Raw genomic sequence first — 25,170 nt, 5'->3', positions numbered from 1 at the left:
CCACAGCACTGCTTTGATTATTTTATCTGTTTTTAATCTTCTAAGGATTTTATAATCTGGTCTCTCTACTCTAATGTCTACATGTGAGTCCATAAGGAAAAGTTCTGCCCCATCATTTTTGGCATCCTTGAAGTTATTTTGATGAATACAAGGCATCCTTGAAGTTATTTTAATGAATGGATCACAGATAGATACTCAGATTAATAGGGAGTTTGGAAGAAGGAAGTACTGCGTAGTATTCCATTTTTCTGATGGGAAAATGAGACATAGAGTGGTAAGTTCAAAGTCCCATGTCCCACAACTATTAACTGCTAAACATGAGCCAGATTTTGTGAATCCCAGTTGAATAATCTCTTTACCCAGTACTGTCTTTGACTTAATGTTTATTTTCTTTGAAGCATGCTTCTTAGTAAAACAAAGAAAATACAATCTTTGACCAATTGACCAAACAAGACCCGGCAGCTGGGAAATTGGTTAAGTCTCATAAGAATGCAACTGGCTTTCTTCTGCTTTTCTTTTCTCTTTAACCTCTCTTGCCTCCTTTAGCAAAAATCATTTAGTGTTAATTCATTTCTTGGAAGAAGCAAATTTCTAGGCAGCTTCTGAAACTGGAATATGTTTGTATGGATGACCAAAAGGGATTAAGCACAAAAGTCATGTCATAGAACATTGGCCAGGGTGTCTCCATAGACAAAGCTGCATTAGAATCACTTGGGGGAGCTTAAAAACAATGCCTGGGTCCCATACTCTGAGAGTAGCATCTCATTGATCTGGGTGGAGCTCTCTAAGATCTTTCTAAATGTGCAGGCCAGTTTTGAGAAGCACTATTTGATGCACTTGGACCACATTATTCTACAGGGAAAGCAAGCCTATGGATTATCATCTTTCTCCTAGGGTGGTCGTTTTTGTTTAGAAATAGTTTTAAGTGAAACTAAGAAGTCAGATATCAATATGGGGAGGAGTCTCAGGAGGGATCGAAAACAGCTGTAATGGGAAGACTCACCAAAACCAGGTTTCTGCTTTTTCCTGAGGTTTAAGTAGACCTCCAATGTAGCTTCGGTGATTAGAAGTAGGGAACATAGGTTGACAGGGTCTCCTGACATTGGATCCTGCCAGAGCTGGCCATAGCTTCTCTGGCACCATTTTTTTTAATAGCAGGTTGAAACATCACAGTTTCTGCATTTTAAGTTTGGATGTATAACAATGCTGCGGTTTCCGTGGTTTATTTTGGCACATAATGGCATTAAAAGCGAGTATCTTCACTGCAATTTTATTTGGATGTGACTTGTGAGGCTGCTCTCTGCATGCACTGATATTTGCTGGGCTCTTTGGGGACAGGATGTGCCCTGCATCTTAAATGACCCATGAAAGAGCCTCTTCAGTTCAGTAAAATACATACTTCATTAGTAGAATTTTAAAATATTTTAATGCGTCAAAGTAATAAAAAGAAATTCAAAGAAGCATAAATAATTATTAAAGGTGATGTCAACTTTTTCTTTGGGGCATCAAGGTATCACTGGCATCAAATCAACGTTTGCAGTTTGAGAAAAATCAATTCATGATTTAAGGCTGCCAAAACCGTGGGCAAAGTGAACCCTTGCAGCTCAGTTTGGGAATTAATTCAAGTTTTGTTTAGTGCTAGTATTCTTAGTGGTTCTTTTTTTAAAAATAGTTCTTCCTTTGTTTTGTAGTTCATGCTTTTCCCAGGCTAGTGCAGAGGATCCTTGGTCAGGCTGCAGCAAACAAAGGCGGCCCTTTCTCAACCTCGCTCAGGCCTAGTTCTCAGAGGTGGGAGACTGTGAGCAAAAGACAGTGGGCTGGGAGGAGGCCGGGTGATTCCATCCACAGGCCAGGGGCCACTATCTCTATCTTCTAGAATAGGTCCATCCCAGCCATTGGGACACCCCTTAAGTTTGTTTTTAACAAACTTTGTGGCTTTAAAGTGATTGGATATTGCCCAGAGACTATTTTGACACAAGGCAGCGAAGCACTAAGCCAATTTTTCAAAACCATTTTATGTGTCTCTTAATATATTCAGAGTTACCCTAAAGAACCAAAATATTGTTACGATTTATAAAGTTTTATTTAGTTTGTTGTGTCTTCCTCAAAATAAGAATGCCATATCCAAGCAGTTTACCTCTTCCTGAGACAGGATACTAAGCATTCATTGACAACTGGTTCCATAAAGGCTGTGGTGTTTCATAGTAGTTTTATGATGATTACATTGTAATCGAAAGAGCGATGGCTCAGGGTCAGCCAGTGTAAATGAGATCTGGTCCCAGCTCTGCTGCTCACTGGCTCTGTGACATTGCAATTTTTTTGAACTCTGTTTAGGTGGCAAGAGAGGGCATAGAGAACTCTTACAGCAACTTTAACTATTATGATCCACTTAAACAAGATTTACATTTCAATGAAGGAAATCCAAAAGGAAATTTCATCCAGATTTACTTTCAAGAAACCCATCTCTGGGTGTAAATCATTACATTAGCCATGCCTTAGAAGGACCACCATTTATTCTCAAGAATATGTTGCAAATTGTGAGTGAGGTATTGAGATGAATATGCTGCCACGCCCACTCTTTCCTTCTATGGGAAAAATCTACTTCCGTGGCTTATGTATCTTGGAAGTTCCAATACATTATTTTGTCTCTGGTGGATACCCTCAGGACATATGGTAAATTTTTGATGAGACCAGTATGGAAAGTCAGACCCCAGAGCAAAACTTTCTTGGCGATTGTTTCCGTTCTCACAGAACTTCGTGTGCAGTTGGTTTTTTGTTTTGTTTTGCTTTGTTTTTAACCTTCAACTCAATCAGTTCAGTAACGTGAGGGCCCTGCTCTGCTTGTCAAGCTATGGTTGACTACCCTGTCCTGACTGAGATGGCCTCAGTCCAAGATAAGTCAGTCACTCCCCACTCCTCTGCCCCCAAATTCCCTCCCAGATTCTTATTCCTAGTCCATTCTTCTCTGCTTTACCATATGACTTTACTTTCTCACAGAGTTTTACAGGAAAATAGACACTTTGCGTATGCTACTTTTAGTTAAAAGTGAATTTCCACACTGGAAACCTTGATTTCACATAAATGAATAAATGAATTTATAAATAAATTTCACATAAATGAATCCTGGATTTCACATAAAAAGCAAGTTTTTCCAAAGTTTTGTGAATCATTACTCACCTGAAACTCTTGTTACTAAACATAAAAATAGCATGTGCTCTTAACAGGCAGGTCTTTTTGAAAGTAAATGCTGTGTAATTCTAAGTGAAAAAGGTATATCTTTGTTCACTGTATTGTTTTAAATTAGGGGGAGTATCTGTCAAATTAAAAAGAAAAGCTTCTGATAATTGATGAAAATTATTAAAAAACTAGTGAGTGGTTGTTTGGAATCACACTAAAATTTTTTTAAACCATGAAACTCCCAATAGTAAGCACAGTAAGTTCTTAGTATGTACCCAGATATTTCATGAATAAAAAGAAAGTTATTACTTCAACAGTCAGTTGAAATTGGGAGGTAAGGATTATGTCTTCTTCGCTGATACACAGTATAGGCTTATTCCAAATGTTTTTAAAAACATATTAGTTGATTTTTAGAAAATTGTTGGTAGAATTATTACAGCAAGATTTAGAGGAATAGACATCTCTGAAGGACCCTCTGGAAAATACAGAATGTCCTCTAGATGGAGCACCAAGCCTTGTTTTTGTTAAGATAAATAGTCTTATTTTTGTGAAAGGAACTTCAGAACTTCATTTTAAACAGAAAATAAGTTAAAGAACCTTACTCTTACCTTTGGCATGTATTACCCTGAACATCCACTCTTTAATGGAGCACATGCATTTCAGACAGCATGACTTAACCTCATCTGTGTTGGAGTAAAATATATTTGATTTTCAGGTTCTCCAAGTGAGATCCATTGAGTTCTGGAGACTTCTGGCATGTGCAAGAGCCCGAACAGCCCCAGATGTCTTCTGAAGACTTAGGTAGAACTGAGATGGAGGGATGGAGAGGACTGAAGTCCACAAGGGTCAGGAAAAGTCCTTTTGTCTAGATGGAAGCACTTCCAAGTGTAGCTTCAATGTCTGCCTAGTTGGTCATCATGAATGCAAAATACAGACAATCTGTAGTCTTTTAATACACTGTTTTCATTTTACAAAAGAAGAAACTGAGACCCAGAGAAGTAGCTGCCTTTCGTTTGTATCAATGGAGTTTTATGGCACTGACAAAGTTGAGGAAGCAGTGTAGTGAAACTTTGTTGTTTTATTTTGTTATTTTTAATTTTTTTTTTTTAGCTGTCTAGCCTCCATTCTTTCTCATGACACTAATTTTCTTTTGGGAATTACATTCCCCCAACTGTATGGAATCTTGGAAAACTAGTAATGAAAGTTGAGGTATCTCATGAAATTCTTTCTCTATAGTCAAGGGTTAGGCATATGACCCAATTAGTCACTCAAGGGATCTCAGATCTTAAACAGAGTTTTTGTAAGGAAATATGAAACAGTTGGAATTCATTTTTCTTTAAAAAAAACTTTTTTAAATGTTTAGTTTAGTTTTGAGCTGGGGGCGGGGGGATGGGGCGCGGAGAGAGAGGAGGACACTGAATTTGAGAGCCAGAAATGGGGCTCGAACTCACAAACTTAGATCATGACCTGAGCTGAAGTCAGACGCTTAGCTGACTGAGCCACCAAGGTGCCTCTGGAATTCATTTTTCTTAAGTGATAATCTAATATTCATAGTACTAAGCATGATTTTCCTCCCAGCTTTATTATTGAGATATAAATGATGCATAACATTGTGTAAGGTTAAGGCGTAAAACGGAATGATTTAATACATGCATATATTGCAAAATCTAAGTGTGATTCTTCAATCTTCCTATTAGTTCTGTGAGATCTCTAATAATCTTCTGATAATTCCCCTTTTGCTTAAGTTGGCCAGAGTTAGTTTCTGATACTTGCAACTAAAGAGCCTTAAGTGATTCCAGCAACTACCATCTACTCAACAACAAGCAAGACCTTCTTATTAGAAATTTAAATCACCCAACAGAGTCATTGTCAGTCACCAGAAGTAACTTAAAACTGATTCATATAGGAAAAGCAAACTATGACGAAAGTGAGCTATGACAAATTTTGAATTCTAGTAAGAATAATGTGACAACACTACTGTAATAAATATTTGTTGTCTAAAAAGTTTTCCCTTACATAATATTATACCTTAGAGTACTCTAAAACTATATTAAAATTTTTTTAATGTTTTATTTATTTTTTTGAGAGAGAGAGAGAGAGAGAGAGTGCTAGTGAGGGAGGGGCAGAGAGAGAGGGAGACATAGAATCTGAAGCAGGAGCTCCAGGCTCTGAGCTGTCAGCACAGGGGCCAACACAGGGCTCGAACCTATGAACTTTGGGATCATGACCTGAGCTGAAGTCAGACGTTTAACCGACTGAGCCATCCAGGCGCCCTAAAACTATAGTTTAGTATAGCATTCAAGTTTATTTATTTTTTTTTTTGATGATAAAAAGTAATACTGAGTTATTTTGCTCAGGTTTTTTTTTTAATCTTAAAAATTTTTTAAATGAGAGGTGCCTGGTGGTTCAGTCAATTAAGCATCCAACTTTGGCTCAGGTCATGATCTCACAGTTCATGAGTTCGAGCCCCACTTCGGGCTCTGCAGGATTTTCTCTCTCTCTCTCTCTCTCTCTCTCTCTGTCTCTGTCCCTCACTCACTATCACTTTCTGTCTCTCCAAAGAAACATTTTTTTAATGAATAATAAACTGTTGTTTGTTTTCCTCTTAGAAGTGAGGAAAAAAATCTTCCAAACTGGTAAAGTAGTACAAGCACAAAACATAGAAATATGTGAGTCAGACTAAAGTAACAGTGAAATAATAAGTCATTTAAAATTATTTTCCCCTTTCAAATTCCTTCTCAAAAGCTTCTGACTTAACCCTGCTATTTAGAAAATGTGTTGCAAAAACCTCATTTTTCTTTATAATATAATGCCATTTCATGTACCCAGCAAGTAGACACTTACCCCCTTTCTGTATCTCAGAATATAATTTTTAAAAAGCAGTCCGATGTTTATAAAAGTTTCTTTAGGCTATTACAACTAATCTTGGAATAATGCGGTATGATATGATTTATGAGCTGACAAGTCTCATGTTTTAACAATGAAATCTCCTAGAAACAGTTAGGCCATTCTTATCTTAACATTTTAAGGCAGAATTTGCCGTTGAGCTCAGCTTGGCAAAGCAGGGGAAAGGAATGCTCTAAAGGCTGAAAGCGAGCATACTGGCTTTCAAAAGTGGCCAACAGAGGGCTTTTCTGTGATTGCGGCAAGTGCCTCCTTATTGGCAAATTCATAGAGCGACTGAAGAAAAATTACCTTGTCAAATACAAACTCAGGTTAAAGGGAAACCAGTGTCCTGGATGTAAGCTAGCTTCAATAAAAAGAAAATAGCAAGGCTGGTTAGTAGAATGGAATTAATGTGATTTAATTCAACCTAATAATTGACTTGTTGATGTAACTTTTGTTTTTGAAGGTCATGATGGGTGTTAATCAGGTAGAAGGACAGGTAAAAACCCACCAGTTTTGGGATCTGCTCAAATTAGAATTTGATATAGATGCTGCCCTATCATGGCTCTTTAACTGGGTTGGAGTAGAGTGGTGTGCTGGGACCAGCTCCTCCTGGCCCCTGAAAGCCAGTTACTAAGCTTGTAGGTTACTAAGCTTGAGTCAGTTGAGATCACATTGAACTGTAGCCCCTCTCACCTTGCTCATTGCTTATTTTCTGCCTTCTGGTCTTTTGCAGCATGTGGTAAATGCAACTGTCCCAGGCACTGCCGCAGTTCTGTCTTCCAGAATGATACAGCTTTTCAGCTTCACACCTTATGAGGCATGTCTCATTGTTGATGCAATATTATTGTTTTTCATAAATTTGGTGGGGCCTACTATTTACTAACTCTGACCTCATATGTACAATGAATAATTAGGTTCTTTTTGTTTGTTTGTTTTTACTGTAGTTGACCCTATGACCATCATCCACTGCTCTATTTGGATGGCTTAGGAGATGTCCTTCAGAATTCCAGTACCTTCCTTTGCTGGCATCTAGGTGTGGGGGTGGGGTGTGGCTCACTTCTCTTGGTCTTTGGGAGACTGGCTTTCCCAACAGTGCTTTCTGGAGCAGTGTGGGTCCCTGCAGCGAGTGGCTGGTCTGAGCTTCTCCTAGGGCTGGCCACTTCTGCTGTCACATCCCTAGTGTTTTATCCCTAGTGTTCTGCTGATGTTTGCAACTGCTGATGGAAGCTGCTATAACTTCTGCTTTGTTCTTCTGGTTATCTTCTCTGATGAGTCCAACTTCAGCTTTCACTGGTTTGAGTTTGAGGTCTGTCTCCGAGTCCCAGGCGACAAAGTCCAACCTGCAGACTTTCTGCCACCAAGGTGGTTCTTTCTGAAAGAATGGCCCTCTTGCTAGCTCTGAAATCAGACTCTCATGTGCCTGCCACAGCATTCCTATGGAGACATGTGGTCTCATCTGTCAAGTGGCATCTGAGGGCTGCCCCGGAGAGCTGAACTCAGGTCTTCCCTTTGCTTCTCCATACTTTGCTTCTACCGTTAGCATGCCCTTGGCGGCATCACCTTCTTTCCTACCTCTGATTCATTTCCTTCTGCATTCCATCTGGCTGTGGGTGATGGGCTTTGAATAAATCCTTCGTCTTCTTACCTCAGTGGGAACTCCATCACATAGAACTTTGAGATCCAGTCCTCAGTCCTGCCTCTTAATATATAAGAAGGGGGATAAAGAGTATCAAAAATCTCCTTCCTTCTTGGAAAAGCCTGATTTTGAAATTAATTGTCTTTCTGCAGACAAAAAAATCCCATTTTGTATGTTCAAAGCTGAATATTGTGTTTTACTTTTCTCCTCTTTGTTTCCTGGATAAAATAACCTGAATCTCCAAGGCAGATGCATGCCTCATTCTAACTTGGGAGAAAGTCATACACATGAGATCACAAAAAAGAAAAACATATTAATTATATTTGAAACAGTATCCCCATTACATGTACTTAATTTCTCTCACCCTCTGGGTTAGAAGCTTCTTGAGAGGAAGCTCTCCTACTGGTCAAGAACTGGTCTATTTTGAGCAGCCTCTTATGTTTGTATCTTCGGTAACTACTTCTTGTTGGTATCTTTCCTGTCAGCTTTTAAATAAGTACCTGCATCTCTGTAAACAAAGGAACAAGACAGTTCTCCACAGACTTCACATCTGTTCAAACCTGCTCTTTCTCTAGAGTTTCCCATCTCCATAAGGGACACCACTGCCCACTCAAGTAATCATACCAGAAAACATCATCCTTTACATCTTGTTTCTTCTCATGCACCATGTCTGCTTAACTACGGAATTCTGTGACTCTGTTTCTAAATATGTCCTGAATTAGTTTCTTTATTCAACTTTCACATCTTCCATCCTAGTGTGAATCACTATCATCTCATAACCATGTCTGGCTTTTTTTCTGCATTTACTTTTGTTCTCCTTGCATAAAGAGTTATCTTAAAACAAATAGATATATGTAATAGATAATATGTGCGTGTATATATATATAAAGTACATATGTGTGTATATGTTAATATATATGTGTGTGTATATAATATGCATATATGTACACACATACATACACATATATGTAAAATCCTGTTTATATTACTCCTTTGCTTCAAACTCTCCACTAGGTTCTATTCTTCTTGGGGTGAAATCCAAAATTCTGACAATGGCCCAAAGCACTTGAATGACCTCCTTTTGCTGCTCTCATGTCCCAGCCTTACACCCTTCCCTCCCTAACTCACCCGGCTCCAGCTGTACTAAGCCTGTATTTCTTCAAACCTACCTAGCTCCTTCCTTCTTAAGGCATCTGAATAAGCTGTTTTCTCTGTTTGGTAACATCTTGGTTCTCTCCTGCTAACTCCAATTCTCAATTTCAAAGTAAGCTTCTCTTAGAAGTTCCTCCTGACCTTCCTCTTTCCTACAAGACTCTCTCAAGGCATCTGGTACTTTCTCTGAGGACACACACCACAGTTACAATTAAATACTTAATTTTATAATTACTTTTAATGTCATTGACCTCACTGGATTGTAATCTTTGAGGAAGGAGGCTATTGTATTCATTTTTTCTATTTCCTCTGCCTACACTTAGATCACCCATTAAATTAGCTTAAGAGATGATTTGTATATGTTTTATCTTTATATGTTTAATATTCATACCATCTAATGTAATGTTTCACCCCTAGTAAGTATTATGGAACTTATATGAGTAACTATTTATAATTTTACTATCTCTTATTTTTTCCCTCTGCCTGCTTCGAGGGGTTTCTGTCTTGTCATCTATATGAAAAGGAGAGTTTTTGTGAGATATTGTGTGAAGATGAAAGCAACTAAATTCAAAGAAGTAAGCCAGATGTTGTATTCTGAAATGTTGAATTCAACTTCATGCAGCATACTGCTATCAAAGAGCTTTTTTTAAAAAAAATGGCCACTGGAATTTCTAACAGATCTCGATTGCCTGCGGGAGAAAGTCTGTCATATTTAACACAGAATATAAGACTTTCCGCAATCTGGGTTAGGCTCCCTTCCTAACCTCATTTCCCAGCCCACACCATCCCGCCCTCTAATCCTGCCCACCAACCTCTGTGAACATACCAGAAGAGGGAGATGATCATTAACATCCTATTGCTATCACCACTAATGACATTTATTAACGATAAGTTTATATCAAACACAGCGTGAGGGCCTGTGGGGCATACAGGCTTATAGCTCTCAATCACCTATTCATCTAGTAGAAGTGATAGGCATAGTCATAAAAGATAAATAGCAATATATATTAGTTAAATAGTAAGTGCCAAATAGTAGTGGAGAGTGGGAGTGCAATTTTCTGAGAGGCAAGCCAGTGCTCTGCTTTAGTTTTATGTTTCCACAGATAAATGTGGCTCCGGGGAAACAAGGAAAGGTAAGAAAGAGATATTTAATGGTTTGCTTTCTCCATGAAAATATGTCCTGTGATTCATCCATTGCTCTGTGTAGTCTTCCTTCTTTCTCACCTTAAAAACTGTTGGAATTGTGATCTTTATTCAGAATTCAAAGGAACAGGTGTTTGTCAATGACTGAGAGCCCTCATCTGAGTCTCCTCGAACCCTGGGCTCACTGACTTTACAAACTCAAAAATGCTAGTTTGACCTGTGGGGACAATGCTTGAATTCATCCACTTGGAGGCATTTATCTGGGTCTACTGGATGTGGTTGTGCATTAAATAAGCAAAAGAGAAGAGCTTTGAAAACTCTACTCCTGCAAGGGTCTTATATCAGAGAAACACATTAATTTATTTGACTAATGAATATTTTTTAGACAATGAGGAAAGGAAGAGATTAAGATGAATCCCATGTCCTCAGAAATCCACAACGGGTGAGACAGACCATAAAGCAATATACATTGTGCTGAGAGCAATGACATGGTGTGGATGATCCATCACAGAAAAGGCTGAGCATCTTGAAGTCGGAGAAGGAGTGCACAGGAGGAGTGATGTTAAACTTAATCTAGAAGATGAGCAAAACATGAGCAAAAGTTAACTTTGCTCTACCAGAAAAGAGTGGGTAAGAGTTCTCCTCTGTCTACAGAGATGCTACAATCCTGTGCCTTCTCCCATCTGTTTTCCCAGAAGTAGTAGTCCTTGAGCATAACCTGTGAAGGAAAGTGGGCCTAGGTATTTTCCTCCTGACCTAGTGAAAGACCACCCTGAAGAGAAAGCCTTCCTGAGTGTTAGCCAGAGTGAGCCCACATCATCACCCCTAAAGTGCCCCAGATGCTGGGGCACTAAGCCTACTGAATCTTCCAAATGAGTCAGGTTGATGCTACAATAATGTTTCATATAACTAACAACCCCAAATCTCAATGGCATACCACACATTAATTTCTGGCCCATGGGAGTCAGCTCTTTGAGGGTCTGTTTTAGTCTGGATTCCACATGTTTCCTCATTCTTCCTGGACTAGTGGCTACCCAGGACATATTCTTCTTCTTCAGAAGTGCAAGAAAACAATAGCAGAAGGGGAAGAAAACAATCCAAGAAAGTAGATAGCAGAAGTGCAAGAACACAATCCAAAACTCTGAAGGTTTAAAGGTTTTGCTTAAATTGGGCAGAGAAAGTCACATGACCAATTTAACCATCAACATGGAGGGGAAATATACTTTTTTCTACTTCAGGGAGAGGTATTGTAAAAAGCATATAAAAAAGGGAAAACATATAATTCTCCACAAGGAGAATATGAACAAGGAACTGAGAACAATAATCTAATCTATCCAACAATATTCATGCCTGCTGTTGTCCACATACTAACATAGAATTCTTAGTGTCTTCATCCCTAAGACACTCAGTGTCATAAAAGGTCTTCCAAATTTCCAATCTTGTCACAGCTTCCCTGTCATTGAAGTCACCCTGACTGCCATCAATGGAGTACTGTAATAGAAGTCTAACTTCTGGGTTCTCCTGGACCTGGCTCTTGGACAGCAGAAGAATGAGCTAGACTCAGAACAATGCTTAGTGGTAATGGGACTATTTCACAATGCCTCACCTCTGTTTTTCTTGGGGTTCTTACTCACATCTTTCATCTTCCCTCTTATCTAAAACTTTTTAAGAAGGTGTCCCTGGGAAGATTTAACCTCTTTTTGTATGTATATATCACAGTTCTCCAGTTTTTCTTAGGTCTAAGCAGATTATTTGGGGGACCTTGGAATAGTAACCCCCATCTAATTTATAGTATCCCTCAGCAGAAAGCCATTGTCCTAAGATCTATAGTCAGCAAGCTGGAGACCCAGAAGAACCTATAGTTTTGTTCTTGTCTGAATCTGAGTGAGTCTGAAGGCAGGAGAAGATGGATGTCCCAGCTTAAAGACAGTCAGGCACAGACAGGGTATTCTTCCTTGCTCATATTTTTTTCTTTTCCCTTTCCTTTCCTTTCCTTTCCTTTCCTTTCCTTTCCTTTCCTTTCCTTTCCTTTCCTTTCCTATCATTTTCTCTTTTTCTTTTTCTTTTCTTTTCGTTTTGTTTCCTTTATTTTCTTTCAGTCCTTCAGTGGATTGGGTGAGACATATCCACATTGGGAAGAGCAATCTACTTTATTCAGTCTACCAGTTCAAATGTTAACATCATTCAGAAACACCTTCACCAACACACTCAGAATAATATTAACCAAATATCTAGGCATCTTGTGGTCCTGTCAAGTTGACACATAAAATCAACCATCACAGTCATCCCCCTTTTTCTTAGATCCTCTATATCAGTCATGGATCATTGCATGTCAGGGAATGAAATTCTAACAAAGTTAACTCAATTAAAAACAAAGTTATTGGATTGATGTGATAATAGAAACCAGAATGTGGTGAAGTATCTTCTCCATCACGTATTTCTTTGCTTTCCTCTAAACATCTGCTCCAATCTTCATACTTCTCTTTGCAGAATAGCTTCCTTTGCTTATTTAACTATGCATGAGACTAAAAAAGAGCTACCCTCTAATTCTGTATGACCACAAAACTACAAGTCCCACAATTTTATGACTACATGTAACTTTTATCTATGTGATATATATTTCAATACCTGAGAAAGAGAATTGGATCAGTTGAGGGACAATTATACATTATTTTACTTAATGTCATGTGCCTATCCCTGGTGGCTACAGAATGTGAGTGTATTAGGTTCCTATTGTTGCTATAACAAATTACCACAAATTTAGTGACTTAAAACAGAAATTTATTATCTTATAGTTCTGGAGGTCAGAAGTCTGAAATGAGTTTCACTGGGTTAAAATCAAGATGTTGGCAGGACTGAATTTTTTCCGGAGGCTCTGGGGAAAATACATTCCATTGAATTTTCTAGCTTCTAGAAAATCCCCCAAAATCCTTGGTTTGTGGCTGCTTCTTCCATATTTGGATTTCTCTTTCACTCTAATCCTTCTGACTCCCACTTTCACTGATAAGGATTCTTGTGATTACACAAGAATTTAAGTTAAGGGAATCATTGACTTAATTATATCTTTAGGTCTCTTTTGCCATCAGATAAAAATTTTTTTTAGTGTTTATTATAGAGAGATAGAGCATGAGCATGGGGGGGCAATGGGGGGGGGTCGGAAACTGAATCTGAAGCAGGCACCAGCCTCTGAGCTGTCAGCACAGAGCCCGACGCGGGCCTCAAACTCACAAACCATGAGATCATGACCTGAGCCAAAGTCTGATGCTTAACTTACTGATCCACCCAGGTGCCCCAAGTCTCTTTTAAGGCAAAATTCACAGGTTCTGGGCATTAGGACATGGATGTTTTTGTGGGGTTATTCCACCTATCACAGTGATAGTCAAGATTTGTTGCCTCTGGGAGGAGGTTTTCTGCATAAAGAGCGTGGAAAGAGTAAGCAAATTAAATAACATCACGACTTTATTTTCCCAAACAAGGAGCTGTTCACTAGTAGATAGTGAGGCTGGCTTCCAGCTTCCACTTAATTTTTCTAGCCTCTACAGCTTTCCCCTCCAATGGGATCTGTCAGTGCTCCCATATTTGTAATTTACTTGCATTCCTCTTTCCTACTAGAAGGAACTATTTTGGTATGCAATTTCCCCAAAGCTAGATTCTCTATTACAATTCAGATGCCTAATCCACTTAGACTCATGGATCAGAAAACATAGAATATAGTGGAGGTGGGTTTCAAAATCTGTTCTTCCAATATACTCCCTAGGGGATTCTTGCACCCACCAAAGTTTGAGAACCATCACTGTATGCTAAGGTAAACGTATCTTGTTAGAAGAGAAGACCGAAGGAAACCCTCCAAGAGAAGATTTTGTTTTTACTGCAGCTTTCGCGAGATAATGGTAACAATTTTGCATGTAACTCAGCAAGACTCTAATTTAGGCTGGGAGCCAGGGAATGGGGCATGTCGAGATAAGGGGGGAAACATTTCTTTTTGAGATTATCTGACCTTTGTGCAACTCTCAAATAATAATAAAGGGCTTGGTTTCTTCTAAGTTATGTTTTCATACTTATCTGTGCTATGCTGAAAACCACAGTGATGCTGTGTCTCCAAAGACAGCTTTCTGTACCAACTTTGCCAATTTAGGGAAGGCGGAAGATGATAAGCTGATGTTTGACTCTCCAATGGCTGTTGTAGTAGTTGTCACAAATCAGGTTGTCCCGTGTCTAAGTTGGAATCTTGATGTGATATGAAGTCATCCAACTATGACATTTAAATAGTTGACTGGTTTTCTTTTATATTTTAAATAACTTGATCCAAGTATGCGATGTTTTGATATACTTTCTTTATAAACTTATATTTGTTTGTTTTGAATAACTTGGATAAAATCAGTAGAGTTGAATTAGGTAAGTATTTACCTGTGAATCATAGATGGCTCCATATCACATGTTTGTAATTCAACTGGGAAAGTAACTGGTAAAGTCACTTAGAAAATAACATCATATGATTTTTGATAGTTGGTGGTTCTGTTTTTGGCAATATGGCAATTAAATGATTTAAATGTTTGCCAGGTATGAAATACTTGAATATGTGGAATAAAATCAAATAGTCATCCATTTAAGTGGTTGTTTGAGCTCCCAAGAATGTAAGGGATATCACTGAAATTTCTTGGAGCAACTGACAGATACAGATGCAAAATCTTTTTTAGAGAGGCACGTTCTCAGCTTTGGAGTAGAAGATTCGCATAGAAAACACCTTCCAGACATGGACCTAAAATTCAAAATTACAAAACCTATGACGTAATTCACCCTAGGCATGAGAAGAAAATGCAACAAACAACAGGGTTATATCCTTCATCCTCCTGAAAACTTCAGATATCATTATCCCTCAGCAACTCTAAAATAAGAACATCTAAGATGATTGAAGATACAACATGAAATTGAATATCTGAGAAGCAAACTTAGTTTATGTTATTATATTTAGTGTGTTATATATTACACTATATAGTGTAAATGCACAGTGCTATAGCAGTTTAGAGAACGAAGTGCAGGAAATACTGGTATTATTTCTTAAACTTGGTATTTTTTTTTTTAATTTTTTTTTCAACGTTTTTTATTTATTTTTGGGACAGAGAGAGACAGAGCATGAACGGGGGAGGGGCAGAGAGAGAGGGAGACACAGAATCGGAAACAGGCTCCAGGCTCCGAGCCATCAACCCAGAGCCTGACGCGGGGCTCGAACTCACGGACCGCGAGATCGTGACCTGGCTGAAGTCGGACGCTTAACCGACTGCGCCACCCAGGCGCCCCTTAAACTTGGTATTAAAATATTGACAAGAAGAAACTGGAGTTGTAGGAATATTACTTCTTTCAAGATACCAGTTAGATATGGCAAATCAATGGCATCATAGTAACCTGAAAAGTGAATGTCCCTATAAAATATAACACATTAACTTCTGGGAGGGAGCTTTAAATTGAAATCATGACAGACACACCTATTGCTTATGACACATAATCATGTTTTTCTTCAGAAAAGCTAAGACAGATGCCATTTGTAAATTAAATTACATGAAACATCCCGGAAATTGCCAAGCAACACACCCCTGAGAGCACAAATAGAATACTGCAAAACTATCTTATAATGCAGTTAAGTTCAGGTGGTTAAAATCATGTCAAAGATATAGGATTCTTTTTGTTTGCTCAGTGATAACAAATTCCGGATAAAATCACTAAACCTGAAATGTGCTAGGTTGAGTAAAGCAAGTGAGGAATAATTGCATTTCACTGGTAGAATATGATATGATGGGAATGAAACGTTATCTACTTTAGATTTGGTCTCAATGAATGAAAAATAAGGGCTCTATAAATCACCAAAGACGTTGCTTTTTCTCAAGGATAATGAACTTCATTAAAAGTACACTCCCCCTTTTTATTATTGATGTATAAGGCCAACATTTTCCCATTTTTGCCAGTTGTTTTTAATGTGGCATGTTGAGGCCAGTAGGCTGTCAGGTGTCGACTTTCTAAAGATCATATTCCATGTGGGAAAATGTGCAGTGCTCCTGTAGCAGAAAGGGAACTGTGTATTCCATGCATTATGTAGTCTCCTCAGACTTCTTATGAACTTAATATCTCTTCACAAGCTGGTAGCTGACTCACTTTTTGCCAAAGTTCCTTTGTCACGGTAGAATGAAATATAAAAGCTGTCAACTAAATTTTGACAGTAATAACTACATGTAACAACAGTCATAAATTCCTTTCTTGTGGCTCTGGGTCTAATCTTTTATCTAAACTCTCTGTTCTATTGTTGCTATTCATGGAAGTCTATTTTGCCTATTTTCACGCAGCCTACCATTTAGCGTAATGAGTTCATAATGTAGTTAGCTGAAAAAGACCTTGGGATTTGTATTGTTTTCTTTGCCACTGTTCACTCTCCTTTACTAATCTCCTAACTTCTATAACACTGGGTGGAGGAGGAATAGAAAAAAGCATCCCTGAAACCTCTATCTACAAAAGAATAGTCACCCCGAATATTTCTGTTAGAATTTCTATTATTTTCTTTACCAGACAAAACAATTTCTAGTTTTTAAATGCACATAGTTCAAACCAGAGAAACAGTAATAAGAATGCCAGATGATATAGGCTTGGAATTTTCAACTTTAACAAGTTAAAATGGCTGTGATATTTTTGAATCGGAAGTTTAAACATACCGTATGAAATTTGAGGTGAAAAGTTCCAAGTTGTTACATTTGAATTAAGAACATAAAATATCCAAGTTTATATTAGAAATAAATACTTTTCACTTGGCTTTACATTGCTGTTTACTAACCCTTTTCTCATCAAGTTCTGGTAATGTTTAGAAAAATCTATGAGCATGATAGAAATGTTTATTTTTTTGAATCATGAAATTTAACCTTGGTTTCCTTTTCGGATTTTCCCACATGTGTGTCACTTGTGAAAAATTTTAGGTTCAAAGAAAAAAGTCAAACAATTAATAGAGAGGGAAAAATCCTAAAGTATGATTTATAGATTATTCATATTTTAGATTGACTTACATGGGAAACTAATAAGCAATAGTTTCTTGGCATGACGCCAAGAAAAACTATTTAAATTAAGGAGGGGGTTTAGTAACATATATTTGTTATGTGCAATTTCTACCCTTTCCAGAAAGAGTCAATAAGCATTCTGCATAAACGAAATTGCTGCTCTTAATTTAAAAATCTTTGGAAGAAAATTATTGTTTTCTAAACAAGTTTCAAGCTTAATTTTTAAAATTCACATCTTCTTAGTATCTAGAATACTTTATAATTTTGATTGTGGTTGAGTAGATACATATTTTTGGACAAATATTTAGGGTGTAACCACAAATAGCTAAGCCTATCTGTTTAAAATTATATTAATTCATTGTCTAATTAAAGAGTAATGACCAACAACCTTTCAAAATATTTGTTAAACACATACTATACTTAAATTATTTAAACCTATCTATCAAAAATTTAAAATGGGTGTACATATGCAGGGGTGTGTGTAGACAGATGCATAGGTACTTACACTTTTAATGAATTATATAATGTGTTTTCACGCTAAAAACATGAATTTGTAGGCAAACATCTCTTGACTCATGGAATTGACAGTCATGTAGGCAATGGAAAGGAATTAAAATTATTTAGAACAAGAGTGAAAGATCATTGAATTTGGGACTCAGGCAAGGAACTGTTTATATAGTAGATACTGGCATGCAGTATATTAGAATGTCAAGGATACTGCCCTGGAAACTCATTGCAGAAGAGGTGTCTGAGTACAACAAGATGTTAAGAACTAACTGCCTGTTTTTCCATATCAAAGGTAGTTCCTGTGTAGTCAGACATTCCTTACCACTGTGTCTCCATCTGGTAAATGAGTCTGATAATAGTGGAGGTAGTGGATGGGATCTGCTATAGGGAATGTGCACCCCTTGTATAAGCATGACTTTCACTCATTCACTGGGTTTAGGTCATCTCTGTAAGGTTCAATATGAAATATTAGAGGTGTTCTCTGATGCCCACCTAGATAGTCACTTCCAGAGAAGAGTGTGCTTACTGCTGGGATAAGAAGCCCTCTTATGTTGTCTAACTGGGCACCTGTTGTAGAGGATGGCAAAATGCAGTGGGAAGGGAGGGTCTTCAGGGCTTTACTTTACTTTAGTTTCTTTGTGAAGTCAGATATTAGAATATCAGCTTTTTGTGTTATTTTCTACTTCGGTTGTAGAATGTTTAACAGAAAGATCTGTGGGCACGTGCATATGGCAACTTAAACTACATTGTAATGGGACTTGAGTTGAAAACATACGCACATCATCTTAGTTTACTTTTCACTTCTAAAGAAAATGTTATGAGAACATCTAGACATCCTAGAAACAATTGATACGATTTTATTGCACCCTTTTTTCTCAAAGGACAGGTAATTATTTATTGTGAATAAAACACACATAATAGATCAACAATTAGGAATCATGGTTATCTTCTGTGACATCAGGAGATAACAACAGGCTTTTTGTGGGTTTGATGCTGCTGTCTTGTTTAGAAGTTGTGAAAGACTAATATAGGCCAAAAAGGAGTATGATGTGCAGAAGCAGGGTAGGGTGTAACTAATACGGGCTCAGGTAAGCAGCTGCCATGCATCACTAATGAGAGACTCAGCCAAAGAGTTGCCTGCAAGCTCTAAAGCTTCAGATGCTGTATGTAGTTAGAAAGACTGGAATTTCCTTTTGAATTACATTGTTACAAAGTTATATTTATAAGAATTTGAGCACTCGACGAATGCGCCAACTTCTAAGATGCCATCATAGTAAAGACCAACAATTTGGTTGTACTTCAGGGAGAAAGGCTCCACTGAAATGAACATTGTGAGGAAACTCAATTTAATGATACCTCGGAGTATATTCTTGCTTCATTTACTGTTGTCATTACAAGGTAAGAAGTTATATGAAATTTTTACCTGATTTTATTGTGTGTTCGTCTCTCTTGCAACTGATACGAACAGTTTTCCCTTACACTGGAAGGCACTTTGAAGTCACTGGAATGAATAGATACTAAATGACCCCTAGATCATCTTTTTCAAAGTTCTTGGTAATGTAGATAATTTTGGGACTTTAGTTTTTATTTGTGTCTTTTCTTCAGATGTTAAGATCATGCTTTTATTATCATAAGTAACTCTACTGGAAGAAACTCTGATTCTAATTTTTTCTTTTCTAAAAGATGATTTAAAATGGTTGTCGATATAACTTAAACATTTGAAATTTTATAATAAATAAAGAGAAAAAGATTACCTAAACTTTCTTCATGCCATCAACCCAAGAATGGTGAACAGTTATTGTAAGAAGGACTTTAACATTTGGGGCTAAAAATTGATTTTCAATGATTTTTATAACAATTTTATTTATAAATTAATACGTATAGAATATTTTCATGGAGAAAGCATTTATTTACATCCACTTATTAGTTTTTAATCCTGAAAAGAGCTGTATATTTTGAAGCTTGTAGGGGAAGTGAGAGAAATTACTGAAACATAAGACTAGAGGGGTCATGGACTCAATCTTTCAGTCCTTGTAGTGACAGAAATTCCAAGGAGAAAATGTCATAGAGTATTGACAGCTGGAGGAGACTTTAAAGATGGACTTGTCCAACACCATCATTTTTTTTTATGTGTTTGCTCTCTTGCTTAAACTTGGCATTTGCTAAGTGGTAGGACCAAGACTAAAATTTGGAGCTCTGACTCCAAATCTAGTGCTTCTCCCACTGTATTTATTATGTCTCTACAAATCTAGGTACACTGTTCCTTCTGTCTGGGTTACCAGTTACTTTGATGATTCACAGGGGAATTTGCTGCTCAACATCCTCTAGAAAATGCAAAATAACTCCCAGCAAAACTCAGACTAAGTTTTAGAATTTAGGTTACAATGATTTGTTTAGTAACCAGAACATATGACCTCCATATATGGATAATTTGTTCCCCATTCTTATACGTGTATATTTATCTCTGGCAGGATATATTTGTGCATCATCCATCTTGACGAAAGTATCTAAGTGAGTACTTCTTGTTCTTTCTGTCCTCTAAAACATAAGTTAATGGGAATGAGCAGAGCTCAGCAGATAAATGTATCTGCTTTTGAAAAAAAATAAACTAAGTATTTTACAAAATAAGGGCATGAGATGTAGTGCTTTAAAATATTTCCACAAATTAAAAATTCTCAGGCATTCATCTCCCTATTTATGAAGAAAAAGTTTTTCCTTTCATTTTAATTATAAGATGAGTTTTTGGTGGGGTCCAATGATGTAGATACTAAGGAGATAATACTTTCACTTCAAAGATTTATAAAGAAGTTATGTTCAATAATCCCCCCTTTTATATTCTTATTAATATACATTGTTGATTATAATCATGCTATATATTAGCATAGGGTAAAACAATTTTTAATGATAAAAATAAAATTGTTCTAGCACTAAATAATGAAAATCACTTTTGAACTAAACCGATCTGCTTGATGGAAAGCAGAATTCTATTCCTCATTTGATTTTGATAAATCACAGATTGATGTGCTTATTTACACTAATGTTAATCTGTATGACATGGAAAGGGAGAGAAGTGAATATCATGTCTGGAAAAAGTGAATGTGCTCTTGGCGAATACTTAACTCACGGGTTTTATGGTCATGTGGAGAAAATATCGTGTGTTGGTGTTACGATATTACGCTATTTTGTTTACTTCTCTATCTTCAAGTTCCTTCCTAAAATTCAGTTTACATCAGAGACCGGAGAGATTTGGGGACACTCTTGAATTTTGTAAAACGATACAGCACCGCCACCCAAATCTAACCCCTCCAAAAGGGGAGGGGGACCTTTTAAATGTTAAACCAAGAAAGACCTCTTTGATAAAGTGATGGAAATCAGGAGGAAAACATCAGCTCTCTCTTGGGAAAGGCTTGTTCAGGTTGCCTAGGGGCCTTTGACTATACAAGTTCTTTTTGTTTTCTTCCAGAAACGGGTTTAATGAAAATCGACAGAAAAGAGCTCTTTTAGCAGCACAGGTAGGTTATGCCTCAGATGGAAAGAGGCAGAGAAATAATCCATTCTGCTTCGGGACTCTGCTGTCACTTCAACAATGAGACCTTTGTGAAGGGGGAAAAAATGCTAAAAACAAGACAGGAAGGAGAAGAGGCAAAGTAACTTCTCTACTGCTTTTCTACAATCCTCAAATTCATGCTTAGTTCACGTTTACTTGTTCAGTAGAGTGCTTTTTTGCTATTTACCTCAGTTACCTACTGATAGGCTCACAGCATGTGTGGGAGATTGAATCTCATCTACATGCCAGAAATTTTTAATCATTTTAAAAATTAAGCACAATAGCAGGGTGATGCAATCAAACAAATACAAGTGAACAGGGGCAGAGAGAGGTGTACATGATCTGAGTTAAGTACTTGCAAAAAGGCATCAGAGGTGTCCTCATGTCCTGACAGACAGCTTTTATATTGTCTGACAAATCTCGATGACAGACACCTCTGGAGAGGTGACCTCTGTTTTTGGAGGGCAGGTAGCACTGAATCTGAGGAGGCCCTTCTGCTTGGGTCCCCTTATATAAAGGATTTGGGGTAACATAATTACAATATTTGCAAACTATGATTGGAATGTTCAAATAGGTGGATTTAAAAAATATTTCTCTATAAAAGATGGGTGGTAAAATAGAGAATCCTAACTTAAAGGTATTCATGGGAAAGTAATGTGATTTGAATATTTATATAGCGAACGACTTATATATTCAAGAAGGCCTTTGTCAAAATCTGAATTGCAATCAGTTCTGCTAGTATTTTCTGGTAAGTGCCTGAATTTTTACATGTTTTGGTGTTAATTAAAGAGAACTGAAGATGGATTTGATAGGCCATTTGTGTCAATTTAGAGGACAGAACTAATTTACTCTTATTCAGAAATCTTTTTTTTTTTTTTTGTAGTGAGATGGGCAAAAGATTGTCTTTGGAATGGAAACACTTTTTTCCCCCTTAAAAAGAGTGTTTTGTGTACTTAAGTACTTATGCATCATGTGAAGTGGTTAAAATGATGTTTCTCTGAGAAATTTAACTACGTTTGTCAGTTGACCATGTAAACCACAGAAAGACATCAGCATGACTCAGTAGAAAATCCATTTTGAGAAAAAAATGCATGTTGGTGAACCTACTAGTTTCAAAAATCTGTGAAATAGACCCCAAAGTGGTCCCATGAAGTGACCTGTGGATAGGGTTATACTGTTGTCCACTTAGGTATTTTTAGAATTTGTATGATTTACCCCAAAGGAGTTACCTGTGGTTAATAAGTGAGGAGCACACTTACCTTGTCTTGGTTTCCCATTTAGAGAGAACCTGTTTAACATCTGAACAGGTTTTAAAAGAAGAAATGCTGAAGAAGGGCAGTGAGGTCATCATCATGCGCTGCATGAAATTTCACCCGTCATAAGTCCAGTCTTGCCCACTGATTCATAACTTCTGCTCTAGGAAGACAGAGCATCGATGGATAGATACCTGAGAGAGTAAGGATTCAGAAATATGTTGGCAATGAGATGAAGGATGAGCAAAGAAAGGGTAGACACAAACTTCTGTTTCTCTGTGCTTCCCATCCTCCTGTGGGGATGTTATCAGCAAGGAGGAAGAATGGGCTATCATCTTGTATCAGTTATGTGAACGTATGCACCCACTGCCTGGACTTCTTTTGCACCTGCCTTACGTTTCAGAAATTTCCTCCTGAAAGCAGGTGCTGAGAGACTTAGGTACAGCCAATTTATTTGGGAAGTACACAAGTAAGGGAGAGAGAAAAGTGGGACCAGGAAGGGAGAAAATCCCAGAGTGTAGCAAGGAGGGGTTTGGGGGCTCAGTCTTGGTGGTGGTCCCTTTCAGAGAGGATGAGAGAGAATCCCAAGCAGGCTCCGTGCTGCCAGCACAAGCAGTGAGATCGTGACCTGAGCTGAAATCAAGAGTTGGACGTTCAACTGACTGAGCCACCCAGGCTCCCCCAAAATCTTTTATAGTCATAGTTCTAAACAAGGCTGGGGAGGCAGATCATTCCCATTTGAATTATGCTTGTTTTCAGTTTCATTGATATTTTTTGACGACATACCAGGGACCACGCTAGAGACATAAAATGAATAGCAGTGCCTATTGCCTAGATTCTAAATTCTAATGAAGGTAAGACTATAAAGAAGTCATTTCTGGGGCACCTGGGTGGCTCAGTCAGTTAAGAGTACAACTTCAGCTCAGGTCATGATCTCACAGTTCGTGAGTTCGAGCCCTGTGTCGGGCTCTGTGCTGACAGCTCAGAGCCTGGAGCCTGCTTCGGATTCTGTGTCTCCCCCTCTCTCTGCCTCTCCTCCACTCATGCTCTGTCTCTATCTCAGGAATAAATAAACATTAAAAAATTTTAAAAAGAAGTCATTTCTGTGTAACTTATTCATTGAATCTGACACCATCAATTACTTGCCATTATTTATATGACTTAAAAATAAAATGCTCTCCATTGTAAGTGTAAGATTCCATTCTGAGTTCAGGTTAGTTAAAAAGGTAAAAGCTATGTATGTGTCTTGTCTTAGCACTGGTGAAAAGTAGTGTGATGCATGGAATGTGTGGTAATTAGGATGCTTCCGTAATGAGGAGGCCAGTGTGCTAAGCACTTGTAGTTTCCATGGAGTATATATACCCTAAGTTAAGTGAAAGGATATGGAGAAAAAAAAAAAAGGCTTGATCTTTCTTGTCTGGTGCATTCAGTTTTTGCCTAGTAATAAAAATCGGTAACTTGTTTACAACCCTTGTTCTATGCCTGGCACTGCTCTTTGTGCTTTCCTTATTCATTGCATTTAATACAATTCTACTCTTATTCCATTTTATAGATTGGGAAACTGAGGATGAGGAGGTTAAATAATTTGTTCCAGCGGCTTCTGGGTGGCTCAGTTGGTTAAGCATCTGACTTGGGCTCAGGTCATGATCTCACGGTCCTTGACTTTGCGCCCCATGTTGGGCTCTGTGCTGACAGCTCAGAGCCTGGAGCCTGCTTCAGATTCTGTGTTTCCCTCTCTCTCTGCCCCTCCTCCACTCACATACACTCTCTCACTCTCTCGATAGTAAATAAACATTAAAAAAATTTTTTTTCAAATAATTTGTTCAAGGTTATAAGCCTGTATGAGTCAGAGTTGAAACCAGTAGACAATGTTAGTCAGTATCAGAGATAATTCACTGGAGCTGAAGTAAGAAGATTTTGGTGCCCAGGAATATTGGTGACTATGTTAGATGTGGACAGTTGGAAACATTACGGCTGCAGAGAGAATAAAAACTTGCTGTCTTGGGGGAATCAAAGTCACAGACTATTGTGAATTTAACTTAGTGTGAAGACAGAGGCAATGGCAAAATGGGGAGATTGAGCAGTGAGGATAAAACCAGGGAAGAATGAGAACAGGAAATAATGGAATTGGAGGCATAGTGTGGCTCAAGGAGTTTAGAAAGGAGTGTTGAAGTGTGAGAAAGAGTGTGGGAGTCCTCTTTCCTGGAATGGGGCAGGTGTGGGTATTAAAAGAACAAGTCTTCACTGGAAAATGCCAAAATAAAACTGCATGTAGGAAGGAGACCAGGATCTGTTGAGGTAGGACTTTGTACCTGAAGTCACATTCCCTCTTCCCACTTTCTTCTTGTCTGTCAACCTTTCCAGTTTTTCTAAGAACATCTAGTATTCGATTTGACACTTATGTGGAAAATTTTGGGAGCATGTGTTCTTCTGGTAAACATAGAAATGCTATTGGAAAGGACATTGCCTCAGACCATACACTAAATTATCATTGACTTTGAATAAAAACCCTTAAGAGATTAGGCCTAGTAAACCACAATTATTTGCTTATAAGCTATATTGACCTCCAAAAATCTTAAGGTTTTATCTGGGTTTCTTACATAAATATAAATCTCTTTATTGCTAGGTGTCTATGTGTGAGGCATTATGGTGGAATTTTTACATACATCATTTTAATCTATTGTCATAACGGCACAATTAAGTAGATACCATTATTCCCATTTTACAGACAAGTAAAAGAAGACACGAAGAGGTTAAGAAACCCTTTTTTTTTTTTTAAAGAACTTAGGAAACTTGCCTATGTCTATGTAATGGCAAAATCAAGACTCTAAT

The 25,170-nt window shown here is 37.7% G+C and overlaps 1 protein-coding gene across 1 annotated transcript in view; it reads left to right on the top strand.

Annotated features, from left to right (window-relative positions):
- The first annotated feature begins 18,704 nt into the window (after positions 1-18,704).
- OTOGL (otogelin like) overlaps positions 18,705-25,170 on the top strand; it is a 149,063-nt gene continuing 142,597 nt past the window's right edge. Inside the window, exons 1-3 of the mRNA XM_058741923.1 lie at positions 18,705-18,936; positions 20,010-20,049; positions 21,002-21,050. Of these exons, the coding sequence (XP_058597906.1) occupies positions 18,861-18,936; positions 20,010-20,049; positions 21,002-21,050 (165 nt within the window). The 5' untranslated portion in view covers positions 18,705-18,860. The remainder of the gene's footprint in view (positions 18,937-20,009; positions 20,050-21,001; positions 21,051-25,170) is intronic.

This window comes from Neofelis nebulosa, chromosome 8 (assembly GCF_028018385.1).
Source record: "Neofelis nebulosa isolate mNeoNeb1 chromosome 8, mNeoNeb1.pri, whole genome shotgun sequence".
NCBI classification, from domain to species: Eukaryota; Metazoa; Chordata; class Mammalia; order Carnivora; family Felidae; genus Neofelis; species Neofelis nebulosa.
Note: the sequence above shows the minus strand (reverse complement) of the source record. Positions and strands in the feature narration are given on the sequence as shown.